Source organism: Nerophis ophidion, linkage group LG10, assembly GCF_033978795.1.
Source record: "Nerophis ophidion isolate RoL-2023_Sa linkage group LG10, RoL_Noph_v1.0, whole genome shotgun sequence".
Classification (NCBI taxonomy): domain Eukaryota; kingdom Metazoa; phylum Chordata; class Actinopteri; order Syngnathiformes; family Syngnathidae; genus Nerophis; species Nerophis ophidion.
The window spans coordinates 10,767,744-10,786,395 of NC_084620.1; the positions used below are offsets into that span (position 1 = coordinate 10,767,744).

At 38.3% G+C, this 18,652-nt stretch overlaps 1 protein-coding gene across 3 annotated transcripts in view; it reads right to left on the minus strand.

Moving 5' to 3' along the window:
- The window catches only part of cacna2d4a (calcium channel, voltage-dependent, alpha 2/delta subunit 4a), a 113,894-nt gene that overhangs the window by 89,930 nt on the left and 5,312 nt on the right, over positions 1-18,652 (minus strand). For all 3 annotated transcript variants that reach the window (XM_061912323.1, XM_061912322.1, XM_061912321.1), the window contains exons 6-18: positions 17,318-17,480; positions 17,125-17,256; positions 16,841-16,901; positions 12,595-12,745; positions 12,447-12,521; positions 10,886-10,975; positions 10,597-10,710; positions 9,584-9,662; positions 6,234-6,367; positions 2,513-2,590; positions 2,352-2,432; positions 2,209-2,283; positions 2,055-2,141 (exon numbers count right to left, since the gene is read on the minus strand). In XM_061912323.1, the coding sequence (XP_061768307.1) occupies positions 2,055-2,141; positions 2,209-2,283; positions 2,352-2,432; positions 2,513-2,590; positions 6,234-6,367; positions 9,584-9,662; positions 10,597-10,710; positions 10,886-10,975; positions 12,447-12,521; positions 12,595-12,745; positions 16,841-16,901; positions 17,125-17,256; positions 17,318-17,480 (1,320 nt within the window). The remainder of the gene's footprint in view (positions 1-2,054; positions 2,142-2,208; positions 2,284-2,351; positions 2,433-2,512; positions 2,591-6,233; positions 6,368-9,583; positions 9,663-10,596; positions 10,711-10,885; positions 10,976-12,446; positions 12,522-12,594; positions 12,746-16,840; positions 16,902-17,124; positions 17,257-17,317; positions 17,481-18,652) is intronic.

The window sequence follows — 18,652 nt, forward strand, 5'->3', positions numbered from 1 at the left end:
GCAAACTTCTTAATGTATCCAACTGTGATTTGAACACAGCACAGCTGCTTACACACCCAGCACTACTGCTGTGCACCACAGGGGACAGAGAGAATAATTCAAGAGATTTGCTCATTTATTCTTATCAGTGACAGAGCAGGAAGAAGCTATGAATATGTTTGGGGTGAAAAATGTATATGACGCCCCCGCCATTCATTAATTTAAATGTTTTACGAGTTCATTCAAGCCAAATACCAACCCCTCCCAAGGGCCATGGATCGGGGGGCCCTACAAACTTCGTATAAGGAGTTTTTCAAAATTTGGAAAATTTTTCAGGAAAATGGGTAAAAATAAGGGATTTTTATTTTTATCACAATTCGCCATTAAACAAATTTAAAAGAGATAAATAAATCATACGTGCTCATGTCACTAAACTCTTACGTCACATCTAATGGTTAGCAATTCTAATATAAGGGTTCCTTCACAGCGCTTATAGTTGAGACCTTTATGAAATAGGTCATGTAATTTCTTCCTCGATGTTACAAAAAGTATTAGAATCTGTGAACAGCTGCCTTCTCTTCTTAAGCTAAATATTATAAGTCTCCTATTTGTCAAAATGTCTACACAGAGTTTGGATTTTTGTGTCTTTTCCATCGTGTTCATGTGTATCCATTTTTCTCGTGTTGTTGATTGGATTGAATCACGTAACGTAACGTAACATGCAACCCTCACACTCCCTTCACAAGCCCACCCAGTGTCGCCAAGGCTTGAATCGAGCGGACCCGGTTGCTGTAGTAGCAGCAGAACCCAAGGGGGTTAATTTTTTACAAAGAGAAAATCCGGGGGAAAAAAACAGGTCTGGAGAAGTTGCTGGGAAAGAAGGGCAAGAAACGTGAGGTTGACAGGTGTGATAGGCTATGCTCATATGGCAGCGCTGTTATTAAACACCTTAAGTGGGATTGACTTGAAATTTCCCACACAGCACTACAAAAGATAGAATGCAGTGGTGTGACGTCAGGGCCAGCAAGGCCTTCTCTGCTGGCCCAACATAACCAGAAATCATGAGCATAATAAAAGATAAAAGTATTTTTTTATTTACTTTCCCTAAATATCCAAAATTATTCATAATGTCTTCATGTCATATTATGCTCCTTCCAGTGTTGTTGTTTTTAGATTACAGTTTGTATCCAATCAGAATTCTGCCAGCTTATGTTGCCATGCTGTATGAAATCTGCTCGGAGCCTTCAGAATAAACAATGCTGGCGTCTGTGCACTGTAAGTGAACGGACAAATATATTTGATAGACAGTTGCGATAGCCAATCAGATCACGAGTTGCTGTCAGTAAGGCCTTCTTGCTGGCCCAAGGCAGATATATATTGGGTTGTTATGAGCTCAGTATCATAAGAACTCCATTAGCCAGCATGCCACAGTAATGAAGAGCATGCACAGTAGCCCCGTTTAGGTTGTATGTACACATGAATGTTTTTGATGAGAACGCTGTGAAGTAAACTTTAAGAAGTCAGCCCACACGCCTCATCGGCATTTTTTATGATTAGACAAGACAATACATATACTGTATTTCCAAGGCCGTTTTCAAGAAGGATATTTAAAGAGAAACTACATCTTGTGAGACCATGTTGGCAAAGATAGCTCAGCTGTCCCGGCGATGAAATGTGAGTTCAAATATTTTATTTTTTTATTTTTTCACATTTAATATGTTTTTTGCAATTTTAGTTTTGACAGTACCACGTAAGATAGGTTTTAATTGCTGATGCGGGTTCATTGAATTTTAAATGTGCCAGAAAATAACCCATTTTATACAAAGCCCAATAGTGCGTGAATGTCTTTCTTTATAGTATTTCTTCAGCAATGGTCATGTGGTGACATCAATGATGGTATTTTGAGAGGTAATCATTGAAGTCAGACATCACTGAAGGCCTAGGTGGGAAACGCACGGTCCGCCACTGTTAGTATGTCTCCCACTGCATACGTGCACCGCATTCAACAGTAAATGACATCAACTAACATGTCGATATGTCTCAAAATGTGTGTTTACATTTGCTTCAACGCTCACCATCTCCTCCATGTCCTCCCATTCCACCTCGGACAAGTCGACGCTGTTATAATTGGGTTTAGGCTTCAGCTTCTTCCCTTCTTTGTACTGACACATACAGAAAGAAAAAATATGTTTATTGAACATGCATTGTGAAACTGAATGTAATGTTTACCAGAGGCCGGAGGTCAGGATGAGACAAGATGTAGCCATTGTTTGTGATGAGGTAGGCATAACCGTGGACACCCAGCTAAAAAGACAAACAATCGTATCAATACATTGCATTAAAGACGCACATATAAAGGACAATGTTTTAACCTTGTATCTGGGCGCTAATCTCATCAGTTCTCTTAGTGCGACGTCCGTCCCAACAACTCCCAGTAAAATTCCGTGAGACAGCTACAAGAGATAAACACCAAAACAATAAATAATGATAAATTAATCCCCTGAATAACTCCAAACATAACAATAATCCCTACGGTCTCTTTTTTTTTGCTGAACACCGGCATAGCCACCGAGGTCATCAGGAGCAAACTCTGGGCTCGGCTGTTGAACAGCTGTGACACAAAAATGAAGAATCAGCAGCAAGATTAATGATAAATACTCAGACAAAGTGTGGTAGCAGTGTTTTAGTGTACGATTTAAATGGAATCAAAAAAGATGTTAAACAAGCTAGAGCAGTGGTTCTCAACCTTTTTTCAGTGATGTGCCCCCCTGTGATATGACATCTTCTTATTTAAACGGGGATAGCAGGTCCATTCTATGTGTCATACTTGATCATTTTGCGATATTGCCATATTTTTGCAGAAACGATTTAGTAGAGAACATCGACGATAAAGTTCGCAACTTTTGGTCGCTCATAAAAAAGCCTTGCCTGTACCGGAAGTAGCAGACGATGTGCGCGTGACGTCACCGGTTGTGGAGTTCCTCACATCCTCACATTGTTCACAATCATAGCCACCAGCAGCAAGAGCAATTCGGACCGAGAAAGCTACAATTTCCCCATCAATTTGAGCGAGGATGAAAGATTCGTGGATGAGGATAGTGAGAGTGAAGGACTAGGAAGAAAAAAAAGGGAGGGCAGTGGGATTGATTCAGATGTTATTAGAAACATTTACTAGGATAATTCTGGAAAATCCCTTATCTGCTTATTGTGTTACTAGTGTTTTAGTGAGATTATATGGTACCTGAAAGTCGGAGGGGGTGTAGCCACGGGTGTGGTGACCACCAGTGTCTCCGGTGGGAGGAGGTAATAGTCCGCAGCTGCAGAAGGACGCAAGCTCCGCTCATGTCTACGGTAAGAGCCAATTTATTAGCACAATTTTCTCAACGAAACCTGCCGGTTGACATGTGGTCGGGAACCATGTTCGCTTAACTGCTCTGTTCCATAGTAAAGCTTCACCGTCGGGAATGTGAACAAGGAAACACCGGCTGTGTTTGTGTTGCTCAAGGCAGCTGCAATACATCACTTCCCACCTACATATTCTCTTCTTTGACTTCTCCATTATTAATTGAACAAATTACAAAAGATTCAGCAACACAGATGTCCAGAATACTGTGTAATTATGCGATTAAAGCAGACTACTTATAGCTTTGATCGGGCAGGAAGAACATGTCCGCTACCACCGGTGACGTCACGCGCACGCGTTATCATATGTGCCATCATTCCGCAACGTTTTCAACAGGATACTTCGCGAGAAATTTAAAATTGCAATTTAGTAAACTAAACCGGCTGTATTGGCATGTGTTGCAATGTCAAGATGTCATCATTGATATATAAACTATCAGACTGCGTGGTCGGTAGTAGTGGGTTTCAGGAGGCCTTTAATTCAAGTACCCCCTAATCAGACCAAATAATTATTGGTTGAAAAAAAGAGATAAAGTAAAATACAGCACTATGACATCAGTTTCTGATTCATGAAATTGTATAACAGTGCAAAATATTGCTCATTTGTAGTGGTCTTTCTTTAACTTTTTGGACAAAAAGATATGAAAATAATTAAAAACTTGTTGAATAAATATTTCTAAACTTAAAGTGCCCTCTGTGGGGATTGTAATAGAGATCCATCTGGATTCATGAACTTAATTCTAAATATTTCTTCACAAAAAAATAAATCTTTAACATCAATATTTATGGAACATGTCCACAAAAAATCCAGCTGTCAACACTGAATATTGCATTGTTGGATTTCTTTTCACAGTTTATGAACTTACATTTATATTTTGTTGAAGTATTATTCAATAAATGAATTTACAACGGATTTTTGAATTTTTGCTATTTTTAAAATATTTAAAAAAAAATCTCTTGTACCCCTTGGCATACCTTCAAGTACCCCCAGGGGTACACGTACCCCCATTTGAGAACCACTGAGCTAAAGGGCTTAATGAGCAAGAGGGAGAAGCTAAACTACATTGAAACGTTTATTTAACTTTAACTATGTCTCTAAACATGAATGATTACCTCTTTCGTAGTTGGTAACTGGAGGGTAAAAGCAAAACAAATGAATGAATGAAAAAGGTTGGAACACAAGATGGCATCATTGTATTATAGTATAAAACTAATACTACTACACTACAAAAGGCGCTAAAACATATCACAGAAGACTTTTATGAGTATTATTGGACAAATTAGGATTCACAACCTTTTCTTTTTAAAGCTGAATATACAGAGGACAAACTCCTGTTTCTAGCGAATAGTAACAAATAGCGGCTGAAACGTTGGAGCTGATGGAAGCGGCAAGAGTGAGGTCGGCGTGCCTTGACACTGTAAATGTGGAACTTGGAACCAATTAAGCTATGCCGACATGAATGGAGCGCTTATCCAAACTAAACTGGAAAAAATGTCCCCGGCCACCTGGACCGAACGAACATCTGTCCATCGGGTAATTCACAATAATATTGATCCTACATGCAGCATATCATGCTATTGTTTGTGCAACTACTTACAGTGTCCAGCTAGCTGTATACAAACAAAACATGAAATGTGGGCTAATACTTTACAGACAGTGTAATATGATTATTTATGTTTTTTAGTCAGTACTGATTGTTGTCAGCTGTTCACACAGTAGCTATAGTTTACCTGTTGCCATAGCTAGCTTACGGCCAACACCGTAGCATGCCAGCGCAGAACAATGTGTTACTATGCTAGAAAAAGAGTTCCTTAGTGATCGCTTTTAAAATAACAATGTCGATATGGCTTGGTTATTAAACAATTCAAGGAACGTGAATTAAGTATTATTGGTGTTTTTGGATGCATTTTTAAAATGACTTAGAGGCAGAATGGATTGTTGTCATTAGTTGCTTTGCTAGCAACCAAGAACAAGCCGGTTATTAAAAATTAGAATGTAAAAAAAACCCACATTTTTTCTTCCTGTTTCTCATGAGGATTGTGAACAATAGGCAAAATTCCAGACGAAGCGCAGTTCCCCTTTAAGCGCAAAATTTATGACTAAAGTGGTGAAGGTGTATTTTCATTTGCATTTACATTTTTGTTATTATATATTATTAATCTGTTTAGAATTTTAGGGCAGCAGGGTGGAGCAGTGGTTAGCGCTCGTGCCTCAGAGTGAGGAGGTCCTGGCTTCAATTCTTTATGTGTGGAGTTTGTATGTTTTCCCCGTGACTATGTAGGTTCTCTCTGAGAATTCCGGCTTACTCCCACCTCTAAACACAGGGACCTGGGGATAGGTTGATTGGCAACACTCAGTAAAGTGTGTGAATTTGATTTCTTGTCTGTCCAACTTGTTGGCCCTGCGATGAGGTGGTGACGTGTCCAGGGTGTACGCTGCCTTCCGCTCGAATGCAGCTGAGATAGGCTCCAGCCCCCACATGACCCCACGACAGACAATGGCTAGAAAATGGATGGATGGATAGTTCAAATGTATTTATTTTAGCAGTTTTTTATGTAAATGTATCTTTCATCAGTTTTGATTAGTTCCTTCTTTTGCAGTATATACAATTAATTCTTATTTTGAAATCAGCCCTAGCTAAGCCAATAATATTTGTGATTATTGCAGGGCTTCATATCATGAGACGAGATTGTAAACAGTAAGTACGTTTAGATATGATAATTCTGTTAAATAACTGTATATTTAATTGCGAAACATTCTCTAAAAATGTTATAAGGATTAATGAGGGGAGGGAATGTGATGACTTTGAGGATACAAAGTGAGAATGCTTTCCAAAATGGCCATGGCATACCACACTGTCCATGTAGGCCTCAGTCCAAATGATGTCATGGTCGTGGTTGATGACCATGGGTCTACTGAGAACGTGCAGGTACTCCATGACGTTTTCTTGCACGTCAGCCAGCGTGGAGACGTGCGTGTAGTAACCTGCAACACACACACACACACACGTCCGCTCACATAGAATATTTTAATTTTGCTTTTGTCCTTCTGGTGCAGTAAAGCCATTATCAGACATCAGAACATTGGAATCCCCAAAAGACTGAACAGTTTTGTTTTTTTTGTTGGACAAAGTGAATGACGTCAATTAGATACCTACTGAGATGTTCTATTTATCAAATACTACCAGCTTCTAAAGCCCCGCACAGGACTTTAAATGTAAGGTCTTTAATATTTGGCTAAAGAGAAGCACGCACATCTGTTATCTCATGTTGTGTTTATGGTGTAACTGTGCTGATAATCTGCTATTTAATCAGGGTGTATCATGTAGTCCCAGGAGGGAATAAAGTGATTACTTTCTGGTCTTAGCCGCTGTAATATCATGTTATTCACAAGAGGGCAGCACTTTTCATCCTTTTTTCACTCCCATATATCTGTGGTTCAGGTCTCAGAGAACACAGATATATTACATCCGTTGTCTTGTCTTCCAGGTATTTTAATTTGAAAAATTACCACTTCTGTGTCACACTGTCGCACTTGATCACGCCTTTCAGGCTTGCCACTGACAGTTTGTTTGTGTTTTAGTTTTTCCTCTGTGTGTGTTTATTATTTCCTGTTTTTACTTCCTGTCAGCGCTCTTATTTTGTCTGTTTCCTATTTTTTTCCCCCTGTGTGCTGTTTTCCCCTCAGCTGCAGCGGATTGGCACCTGGCCACACCTGGAGTCAATCAGCCCGATACTATTTGTACCTGCTTTTGTCCTCCAGTCAGTGCTGGATTATTGTCTTGTCGATGTCGCTCTTGTTGTTGCTACCTGTCGTGTCGTTTCGTATCATATCATGTCAATGCAGCGTTGCGGTAAGCTATATTTGATAGTGGTTTGTAGCTTATTGTCTTTTTTTCCCTGCTTCCAAGTTTGTTTTCATATTTCATGTACAACTTCTGTTTCCTGCTCGAGACCTGCTAGCTTCCACGCTAGGCCTTTTTGTTTTTGCTAGCTTCCATACTAAGCTCCATTTATTTTCTAATTCCCATGCTAACTCTTTTTGTTTGTTATCCGCCCACGTGCGCACTTTTTGTTTGTACCCTTTGTTTGTTTTTTTCTTAGTATTTTAATTAAATCATGTTTTCTTACTCCATGCCTGCTTCCTTCTCTGCATCTTGGGGTTCGTCACCAACTAACTCTGACAGAATAATCCAGCCAAATTTGAACCCCGCAGAGATGTCTATGGCAGAGAGGCTTCAATTAGCGTTAAAACTAATGGTTAATTTAAAGGAAAGTTTTGCCGCTTTTCAAGCCATCTCCCACCCACCCCTGTTGTCTGTGTGCCTATCTGGGGACGTCTTGGATCTGTCCCTTTGAGGGGGGGGGGGCTATCAGTAGCTGTGCAGATGGGGAGGCACAGCTACTTCGCGTCCCAGTTGGTCTGCAACAGACGGCGCCATCATCTCCGGTGGGCCGGCAAACGCCATCATCACCTCCGGTGGGTCTGAAACCTACAGCGCCATCATATCCGGTGGGTCTGCAACCTACGGCGCCACCACGCACTCCGGTGGGCCAGCAGACTCCACCACGCACTCCCGTGGGCCAGCAGACTCCACCACGCAGTCCGGTGGGCCAGCAGCAGGGGGCGCCACCATCTTCTCCGGTGGGCCAGCAGCAGGGTGTGCCATCATACTCTTGTCGGCCACTGAGGTGGTCGTTTCATGGGCGACTGCCTCGCAAATTGCAGCGGCATTCTATTCGCCGTCGCCACTTGACTCTTCCCCGCGACACTTGGCCTGTCGGCCCACCGCCTTGTCCTCCCTCCACCATTCCATTGACTTTGGACTGTTTTTTTTTTTTCTGTGGGGGGGGTCGTAAAACGTCTGGTATCCGTTATGGGAATGGGGGATACTGTCAGGCTTCCCACTGACAGTTTGTTTGTGTTTTAGTTTTTCCTCTGTGTGTGTTTAGTATTTCCTGTTTTTACTTCCTGTCAGCGCTCTGATTTTGTCTGTTTCCTGTTTTTTTCCCCTGTGTGCTGTTTTCCCCTCAGATGCGGCCTATTGGCACCTGGCCACACCTGGTGTCAATCAGCCCGCTCATATTTGTACCTGCTTTTGTCCTCCAGTCAGTGCTGGATTATTGTCTTGTTGATGTCGCTCTTGTCAATGCAGCGTTGCGGTAAGCTATATTTGATAGTGGTTTGTAGCTTATTGTGTTTTGTTCCCTGCTTCCAAGTTTGTTTTCATATTTCATGTACGACTTCTGTTTCCTGCTCGAGACCTGCTAGCTTCCACGCTAGGCCTTTTTGTTTTTGCTAACTTCCATGCAAAGCTCCGTTTATTTTCTAGTTCCCATGCTAGCTCTTTTGGTTTGTGATCCGCCCACGTGCGCGCTTTTTGTTTGTACCCTTTGTTTGTTTTTGTCTTATTATTTTAATTAAATCATGTTTTCTCACTCCATACATGCCTCCTTCTCTCCATCTTGGGGTTCATCACCAACTAACTCTGACAACGCCTCCTCCATTATTGCGCGCAGTTACAGTAAGCTGGCAAAAGGAGAGCCACTGATTCTGCATGAAAGTGGGTATATTTTATTGTAATAATACTCTGGTAAATGGTGGGATACTACGGTGGTAATTGGTGGTAATTACTGTTGTAATTAGTGTGATGTAACCGTCGTAAATACAGGGATAATCCTGTGGTAATTGGTTTGATAATACTGTAGTTATTGGTGTGATAATACTGTATTAGGTAGTGTGATATTGCTGTCGTTGTAATATTTCAATTCTTGGAATTAGAACAATATAGTTCTATTTCTAAGGCTGTTGTGATCTCTCATAACAATGATTATTACTTCTTGTATTTTGTTTTATTTCCAGTTTGCCTCCTTTTTGCCACTATTTCTCCTGTCTGGGCGCTGCCTCCTTCACCGATCCCTGATTGGCGATAAGAACACACAACTGTATGCTTCCTGTGTTTTTAATTTTTGTGCAATCCTTTACTGCACTACTTTTCTTATTTATTAAATTTTACCAGCACGGTGCCTGTCCTCTCTGCATCCTGGGGTCACGACCAACACTACCGTGACACTAAACGTAACAAGGGCTTTAATATATATTTTGAGAGCAGCCCTAACATACAGTACTGTCACACTTGACAACAGCGATCAAGACTACCAATACAACTAATCTGTAGGCTAATTATTCAATTGTCATTACCTTTGTTATTGCAGGCGATCCATTTGACATTTTCAGCAAATGTCATCTCTCGTCCAATCAGATAAGTGAACACTCGAACCTGGGATGACAGTGAATTAGAGTGCGATGCACGTAAATAATGCGTGTTTGTGTATAAATGCTCTATAAGTGTATATGTATATAGTATATAGTATATATATGTATATAGTATACATACATATATAGTACAAATGCACAATTAATACACACACTATAGATAATTATTACGGTAATTTTTTTGTGATTATTCACATGAGTTAGCTTGTTAGTTTTTACAGCCCTATAGATAAAAATAGGTATGTGTGTGTGTGCGTGTGTGTGCATGTGTGTGGGTGTGTACAGTATGTGTGTGTTTATGTGCATGCATATATATATATATATATATATATATATATATATATATGTATATATATATACACATATATATATATACACACACGTACATATACATATCTACATATATATATCTATATATATACATATATATATATACACTGTGGTTTGTGCAGCCCTTTGAGACACTAGTGATTTAGGGCTATATAAGTAAACATTGATTGATTGACATACATACATATATTTATCTATATATATATACACATATACATATACATACATACATATATATGGATATATACTGTATATATATATATATTATATATAATCAAATGTGCATTTAATCAGCAACTATACATGATAATTTTGTTTATAATTAATGACGTGAGTATATACAGTATATATTAATATACATGCAGTGTGTGTATATATGTATATATACACATATATATATACATATATATTATATAGTCAAATGTGCATTTAATCAGCAACTATACATGATATATATATATATGTATATATATACATATATATATATATATACATATATACATATATATATATATATATATATATATATATATATATATATATATATATATATATATATATATATATATATATGTATGTTAATGCATGTTTTGGTATTTGCGTCATACCCGCCGATCTGGCCAGTTGAACTCTTCAAAAACGTCCTGGAAGTCCTCCATGGCACCGTCTGTGATCAGCATGATGGCCTGGTTGCACAGGCTGCCCTGGCCGAGAGCTGCAGCCTGACAACACACACACACACACACACACACACACACACACACACACACACACACACACACACACACACACACACACACACACACACACACACACACACACACACACACACGCACACGTTTTCATCAATAATGCGTTTACTGCATCCACAATTTAGTGTCTTTATTAAAGGCCAACCTCATTGAGGATCTTGAACGACTCTTTCATCGCATTCTTCACTTTGCCCTCTCCTTTCACATGGAGCTCATCAACCAGGAGCTTGAAATGCTGCAGAATTAAGATAAAAAAGGGTGAGTGTAAGCATGTGTGTGAGTGGGATTAGCATGGCTCACTGACTAATTACAACACTGAAATAATATGGAATACACAACAAGACCGTAAAATATTCCCAAAATACACAGCCTGGACATTTTGTTGTGTACACAGATTAAATACAAGAGCTGCATCACAACAGATGGTAATATTAATACATAACAATAATGCTCATCTATAACAATATGTGTATGTACAGCACTTTGCAGTGTTGTATATTTGCACTTAAATGATCGAGAATGTTTGCCAAATGTTGCATTCAGTTATTGTGTTAATACCACTGAATTAAAATGTAGCTCAGTTTAATTTAATTTGAAAAAAACTGTATTTAGCTGTTATACTACAGTGACTGAATTGAACTGGGTTTCAATTTAATTTAATCAAATGAAATTATATTTAATGTAGTTTGAATTAAATCTAGCATTTATTTTGCTTTGTTATTGAATATATATATATATATATATATATATATATATATATATATATAAACATATATATACATGTAAATATGTACATATACACATATATATGCACATATAAATATATATGTATATCTATATATACATATATATGTATATACATATATATATATACACATACAAATATATATATATATATATATACATATATATATATACACACATATAAATATACAAATATACATATATGTATATATATATATATATATGATGTATATATGATGTTGGCTGACACACTTACGCATCAACTCATACGCACACACACAATTATTATGATATAAATATATATATATATATATATATATATATATATATATATATATATATATATGACGCATCAACTCATACGCACACACACAATTTATTATGATATATATCATATTAAATTGTGTGTGTGCGTATGAGTTGATGCGTAAGTGTGTCAGCCAACATCTGAAGGCCTTCAATCAGCCGCCTCTCCAGGAATCCAGCCAATCCCATGGCATCCCGTCACGGTCATGTGACATGTTTAAAACCTAGCAGCAGTACCGTGACCTCACCTGATCTCTTATGTTGTAATGTAGTAGCGTGTAGTTGAGGGGGGAGGAGAGCATGTATCCAACACAAACACAGGCAGCAGACACATACGCGCACACAAATACACGCACACAAGCACACACAGGCAGCAGACACACAAGCGCACACAAACAGGCACACTCAAGGACACACGTACACAAGCACATACAAAAGCAGGCTTTGCAGAATGACAACAAGAGAGCAGATGAACAAGAAAGCAAAGAGCATGTTCTAAAATACAACAACAGACAGGAAGTACATTGAAATAATATAATAATGTTTGCCTGGACGACAAAACCTTTGTCCTCATGACATTAAGAAACGACAGCTTACCTTTAATGAGTGTTTAATGTAATTCATTAGCCGTGCGTGTGTGTGTGTTTTCTTGGTACCTCTCTGTTATCCAGATCAGCTTGTACCAAAGTTCCCTTGAAGCACGGTTCCACGTAGCGAACGTAGTCACTATACTGGAGAAGACATGAAACAGGAAACTTTATTCTCCTGATTTGTTACAGCTGGGATGCCACTAAAAAGATTTACAGCGATGATGTTGACAAAATCGTTCTCTCCTAGCGTGTCCAGTATTGTGTTGATGGTGTGTTTGGCAATGGTGAGTCTGAGTCCCTTCATGCTGCCGCTCACATCCACAACAATGACCACATCTTTAGGGGAGGTGGCCGCCTGGATGTACCTGAGTAAAAACATAACATCCGACAACTGTTTATCTCCTTTTTTTAATCTCTTTATTCTCATCCTGTTTAATTACAAGCTTGTCCACATAAATGAGATTCACCCCTGGGGCAACAGCTGCTCCAAGGCAACTGTCCAGGTCCATAATCTGTTTGTTTGACTTCTGACTTCCTGGATGCACTGTCTAAAGGACCAGCCGGCGTTCCTGGAAAGTGATTTCCTCTTATACGGCTCATCACGCTGTTGCATTTGGGATAAATCACATTTACGACTCACACTATACCAGTCAAATGTATAGACACACTTTTTTCCTCAATAGCATGTTTAGATGCTTAAATAAACACACATGTGTTCCAAATAACACAACTGTGACCAATGTAATATATTTTTTTTAATAATAGTTTTGTGTTGTCTTATTTAGTGCCTCCACTTCGACTGTATTTTCTTCTCGTCATCCATGTTGTAGTTTTTAGCGCTTCCATATGGACTCTACTGAGGAATATAGTTTACAACAATACGCTACTTTGTATTAGAAATGGCAACAGCAGGGGATTTATCCGCATCTACAAGCCAGTCTGCCCTACAACAGGACAGAGGAAAAAAAAGGAACTTTTTGACTAGATCGTCGGACTACAATGGCGGACATGCGTAAAGCTCTTTGGATAAAACTATAGCATATATCAGCTGATGTCCTCAAATGGAAAAACATCACAAATGCAGCAAATTGCAAACGGCTTTTTTGGAAAAGTATAAAGGACAGCAAGATTGGTTTATAAATATCTTCGCAATGCCTCCATGGTTTGATTGTAAATTTTTGGGACTTATGCAGATCCCAAATACACAAAAACAGGTACCAATAGGTAAGAAACGTTGGTTTTGCATAATAGTTCCCCTTTAAAGACAACATAAGTCTGTCATAAGGTTGGTAATATGTAGTGAGTGCGTTTAATACCTACCATTGTTCTCTGTCTAACTTCACTTGATCAAACCTTTTCGGACATTCTTTACTACACATTTACAAAATAATAAAAATCATGTATGATTCCTGCGGCTATCGTATCGGCTTAATATTAAATTGGCCAAGACTCAATGCTCCAAATGGTATCGTATCGGAAGTGAAAAAGTTGTAAATTAAAGGAGCCATATGTAGTAATGGGGCCATAAATAGTATTGCAATCACGGTCAAAATTCCGTAGTCCCCTCCCACTCTCAATGACTGAGGTTGCCAGATATGCAGCCAAATCCGAATCCTACTCCAAGGAACTTCAAGTGGCAATCGACGAGGCCCACACTGTAGGTTTCTCTTGTTTATACTTCTTACAAGATGGTTTATTAAGTAATTATGCCACATTTTACTAATGTCAATTAGCCAAATGTATTTGTAAAGCTACGCAGCAATATTTTCGTCGGGAGTTGGGACAGATTGTTGGCATTACCCTGCTAGTTTGACCGCACAGACCACCATCGAAATAGTTATATGTAATAATATATCGCATAGGCCTACTTTTATGGCAAGCCAAGGCCACCAGTAAGATTACCACCACATTTCGTTCAGCATAACTCCCTATTGCATCCAACCTGACGCACTGCATTCTCTTCCATTTACGCACATCATCATCTTTCAGTGCAGGGTGCGATTCTACGAGCCAACCCACGTTACGCAAAAACCACGTTATGCATCAATCAATCAATCAATGTTTACTTATATAGCCCTAAATCACTAGTGTCTCAAAGGGCTGCACAAACCACTACGACATCCTCGGTAGGCCCACATAAGGGCAAGGAAAACTCACACCCAGTGGGACATCGGTGACAATAATGACCCAGTGGGACGTCGGTGACAATGATGACTATGAGAACATGATACTGTGATACTGATGATACTGATGACTATGAGAACATATGCATAAATAAATAAATAAATAATAATAATAATAATAATAATAATAATAATAATGATAATAATAATAATAAATAATAAATAATAAATAAATAATAAATAAATCATATAGCCTACTACCAGTCAATACACAAAGTAGAAAATCCATACAATTATATTGTGCCAAACAAATACCATTCTTAATGTGCCTGATGCACATACAGTACCAGAAACCGCAATTAGCGTCCTATTGTTGGAATCCATTTCCTCAGTGTATCAGCATATTAAGAATGAAACAGAAACTGACACTACCCATATCTACATAGGTTTTATTTGTCAAAAATATATGTTGCCCTGTCAGTTTTCAACGACATATACCATACACTATACCTGCTCAGTGGCCTTGTAGCTAGAGTGTCCGCCCTGATGGTGGTAGGTCGTGAGTTCAAACCTTGGCCGAGTCATACCAAAGACTATAAAAATGGGACCCATTACCGCCCTGCTTGGCACTCAGCATTAAGGGTTGAAATTGGGGGTTAAATCACCAAAAATTGTTCAGAGCGCGGCCACTGCTGCTGCTCACTGCTCCCCTGACCTCCCAAGAAATGGGTCTAATGCAGAGAGTAATTTCACTACACCTATTGTGTGTGTGACTATCAGTGGTAATTCAACCCTAACTTTAATACAGGCTAACAAGCATATATATCTTCCGTTAGCCTATATGTAGATGTGTCATTGACCGGGCTAGCATACTAAGCATTCGTTGCACAAACATACTGGCTTTGTTAGACAAGATCATAAACTGTATTTGACAATATAGTTTACATAAGAAATGCCAATTTCCATTTATTACAAGTTATAAGAAAACATAAATGCCTTACTTGCCTATCAAGGAGGAAATTAGCAAGTTTGGCGTCAGATGAAAAAAATCTCCGCCTTTAATTGTCTCCATCTTTCAAAGGCATCCCGATATGATTCCTTGTTTTGTTCATGGCTTTGTCTTGAATAAGTTGAGGATCGTAACAACGCCTTTTAGATTTACTAAGGTCTGACATATTTAGTTACTTTACCAGTGGCAGTGGCTAGACAAAGGTGGCGGTGTGTAACTGGCAACCTGGTTGTGACCCACTGGCAGACGTTCTATTTGGTCAAACGGTGAAGGGCGGGGCATTGAAATGAAAACAATAACAAGATTTCGGGGCTGTAAATCTAATTTTGAAATGAGCATATCCCGGCTGAACTACCATTATCAGTTATAAATTTATTCATTTTGACACATCAGGGCCATTTAATGATGACTTGACATGAAATAATCACATATGGCTCCTTTAAGTTGTAAAATTAGTAGACACCTAGTCATTGTTAGTATCGCTGTGTTAATACAATAGCAATAATGAACATATTACAACTCCTATTGTGTTGTTCAACCCCAGACTAAATGTGTACGTTCTGCTTATATAATTTGCGACAGCCTGACAAAAAAGTCTACCTGTATGAAACTCGACTAGGATTTTTAGATTATCCCAAATATAACACTTTGTACCCATTTTTCTTGAGAAAAATCAGGCCTATTTTACCACAGAAACTGCCATTCTTAGGGCAAAGGGGTCATGAAAACATTACATTTAAAAATACATATATAAAAAGAATTGTATCCATGTTAGGTATGAAGTTTTTGAAAGGATCTGATGTTTAAGTGGGGAAAACATTAAAACTATTAGACTTTACGAAAAGGGGCATTTTGGACCCTTTGGGTACAAAAATAACAACTGTCAAAGGCAGATATTTTGTATTAGACTTAGACTTATAGTTCCTTTATTGTCATTCAAATTTGAACATTACAGTACAGATAAGAAATACATTTTGTTGCACTAGCTCGTGGTAGTGCAGGATAAAAGAGCATTAAAGTTAGCCTTGTTATTGTTGTATTTGCTGTTGTTGTTTTTGTCTCTCTGTCTAATCCCCCTCTTGTCCCCACAATTTCCCCCTCTGTCTTCCTTTTTTTTCTCTTTCTATCCCCTCCTGCTCCGGCCCGGCTGCACCAAATAATAATATAAATACATTTAATAAAGTCACATTCAAATAAGACAACAAGAGAAGTATCTTACACTTCTCTTTTGTAAAGTAAATCTGAACAGCCGATATGGGCATCTACATCAACTATATGATTTGCCTGAGAAGCTGGAAAGGACAAAAAAAAAAAAAAGTTAGCCTTACCAGTTTCTGTTCCTACAGTCGAATGTGACCACCCCATTTTCGTCTGGAATCCACTGGATCCCTGGAAAGCAGCAAAAAGAAAGAGCAACGCCGTCACAGCACTTTTATGGAAAATCTGCTGGTTGGCTACACCTTGATGGATGGATGGATAGATGGATGAAGAAGTGTGTCACCAATCCCTAACTAATTACCGTCACTCACAGACACACTGAGTCATCACCAGTTGCAGTTGCAAACTAAGTGGTCCATGTTTGTGCAGTGGTTGCCAAACATGGAGGTCGTACCAGGGTAGAGCCTGAAGAAGCCGCTAGAGCTGCCGAAGTACTGCCAGGTAAGCGTGGGATCCTTCTGGAAGTTGTCTATGAACACGTCATTCAGAGCCTCCGACATGTACGCCCCATTGAGGATGTCTGGATCTGCATCAGAGAAAAATGATGACGGTGGGAATCAGACATATTTGTGTTGATGGCGTCCTACCTCTGTTGTAGACGTTGGTAGGGACTTGGATGTTGCTTTGCTGAGTGTTGACGGGCAGTTTGCTGAAGTGTTCATTGGCCTCCAGGGGGAATTCTCCTCCCAGAGGCAGCGAATTTCCGTCCTCGTCTACCATGTTAATTAACATAGAATTGTAGTATTCAAACTGAGGAGGAGAGGAAGACGATTATGTTTATTACTCTGTAGTAGTGTCCAACTGCACTGCATTACCATTACTAATATTCTGTGACCAAATACATTAGAAACACTTCTGCAGGCGGTCATCTTCTTGCTCTTTATTTTTTTTTACATGATGCACATAAAGAAAAAGCAGGTTTTATGGCGATCTCGGTGTTTAATCTTATTGATTAAAAATATGTTAATAACAGTTATCAGCCTATTTATAATTACTTTATTGTAAATTAATCAATTAATAAACACAAAACATTTAAAGTATTATTATTTACTGATTTCATTTTGGTGCAGATCTGGATAAAGGTGTCAATCTAGAATTTTGGGGTTATTTTTCAAAACGTTTTCTTTAATGAACGAAAAAGTTCAAGCCTATGCATTTGGTGGTATACCAAAGTCCTTTATTATTATTTTTTTCTTTAACAATAATAATACTGACGATATATTGTCTTTTTTTTCATATTCACTCCAAATTTTACTGGTAGTTGTATTACATGTTGGTGCAAATCTGGATGAAAGTGTTAATCAAGGATTTTTTTTATTTTACTAACTTATATAAACCCTTTATGCATAAATTATGGCAACCTAGTTTAAGATATTTTTTTTTATTACAGTCATTCTTTGCTACATCGCGCTTTAAGGTTTGCAGCCTAATTCTATCGCTATCGTTGATTCATTAGTATTATTTTTTGGGCTAAATCAAGCATTTTGAAAAAGTGAAAAGTTTATAAAAAAATTAATAATAAAAGTAATGTTGTGTTATTTTATGTCATGTTTATCTATGATACATATTAATATATTTTTAATTTTTTTTTTGTTTGATTATTTATTAATTAATTTATAAACAAAATGTAATTATAAAGAAAATATTAATTGAGTAAAAATATCAATACTACAGTAGTACTGGTCCTGAAATGAGAGCAAACCAAACTGAGTGCGCTGTTCAGTATTGTGGTCACTGATTAGCTCAGCCTCAAGCAGCATTGTAATATTGGTTTAGAGGGCTGTTATAATGTCAAAAACTTTAGAAAGTCATTAACATGTTTTTTGTGATCCAGCTAATAATTCCTATTTCACGGAAATTCATTTACCACGGTCATGCCCGAAACCAATTAATCAATTCCCATAGTGTTTAACATATTGCAA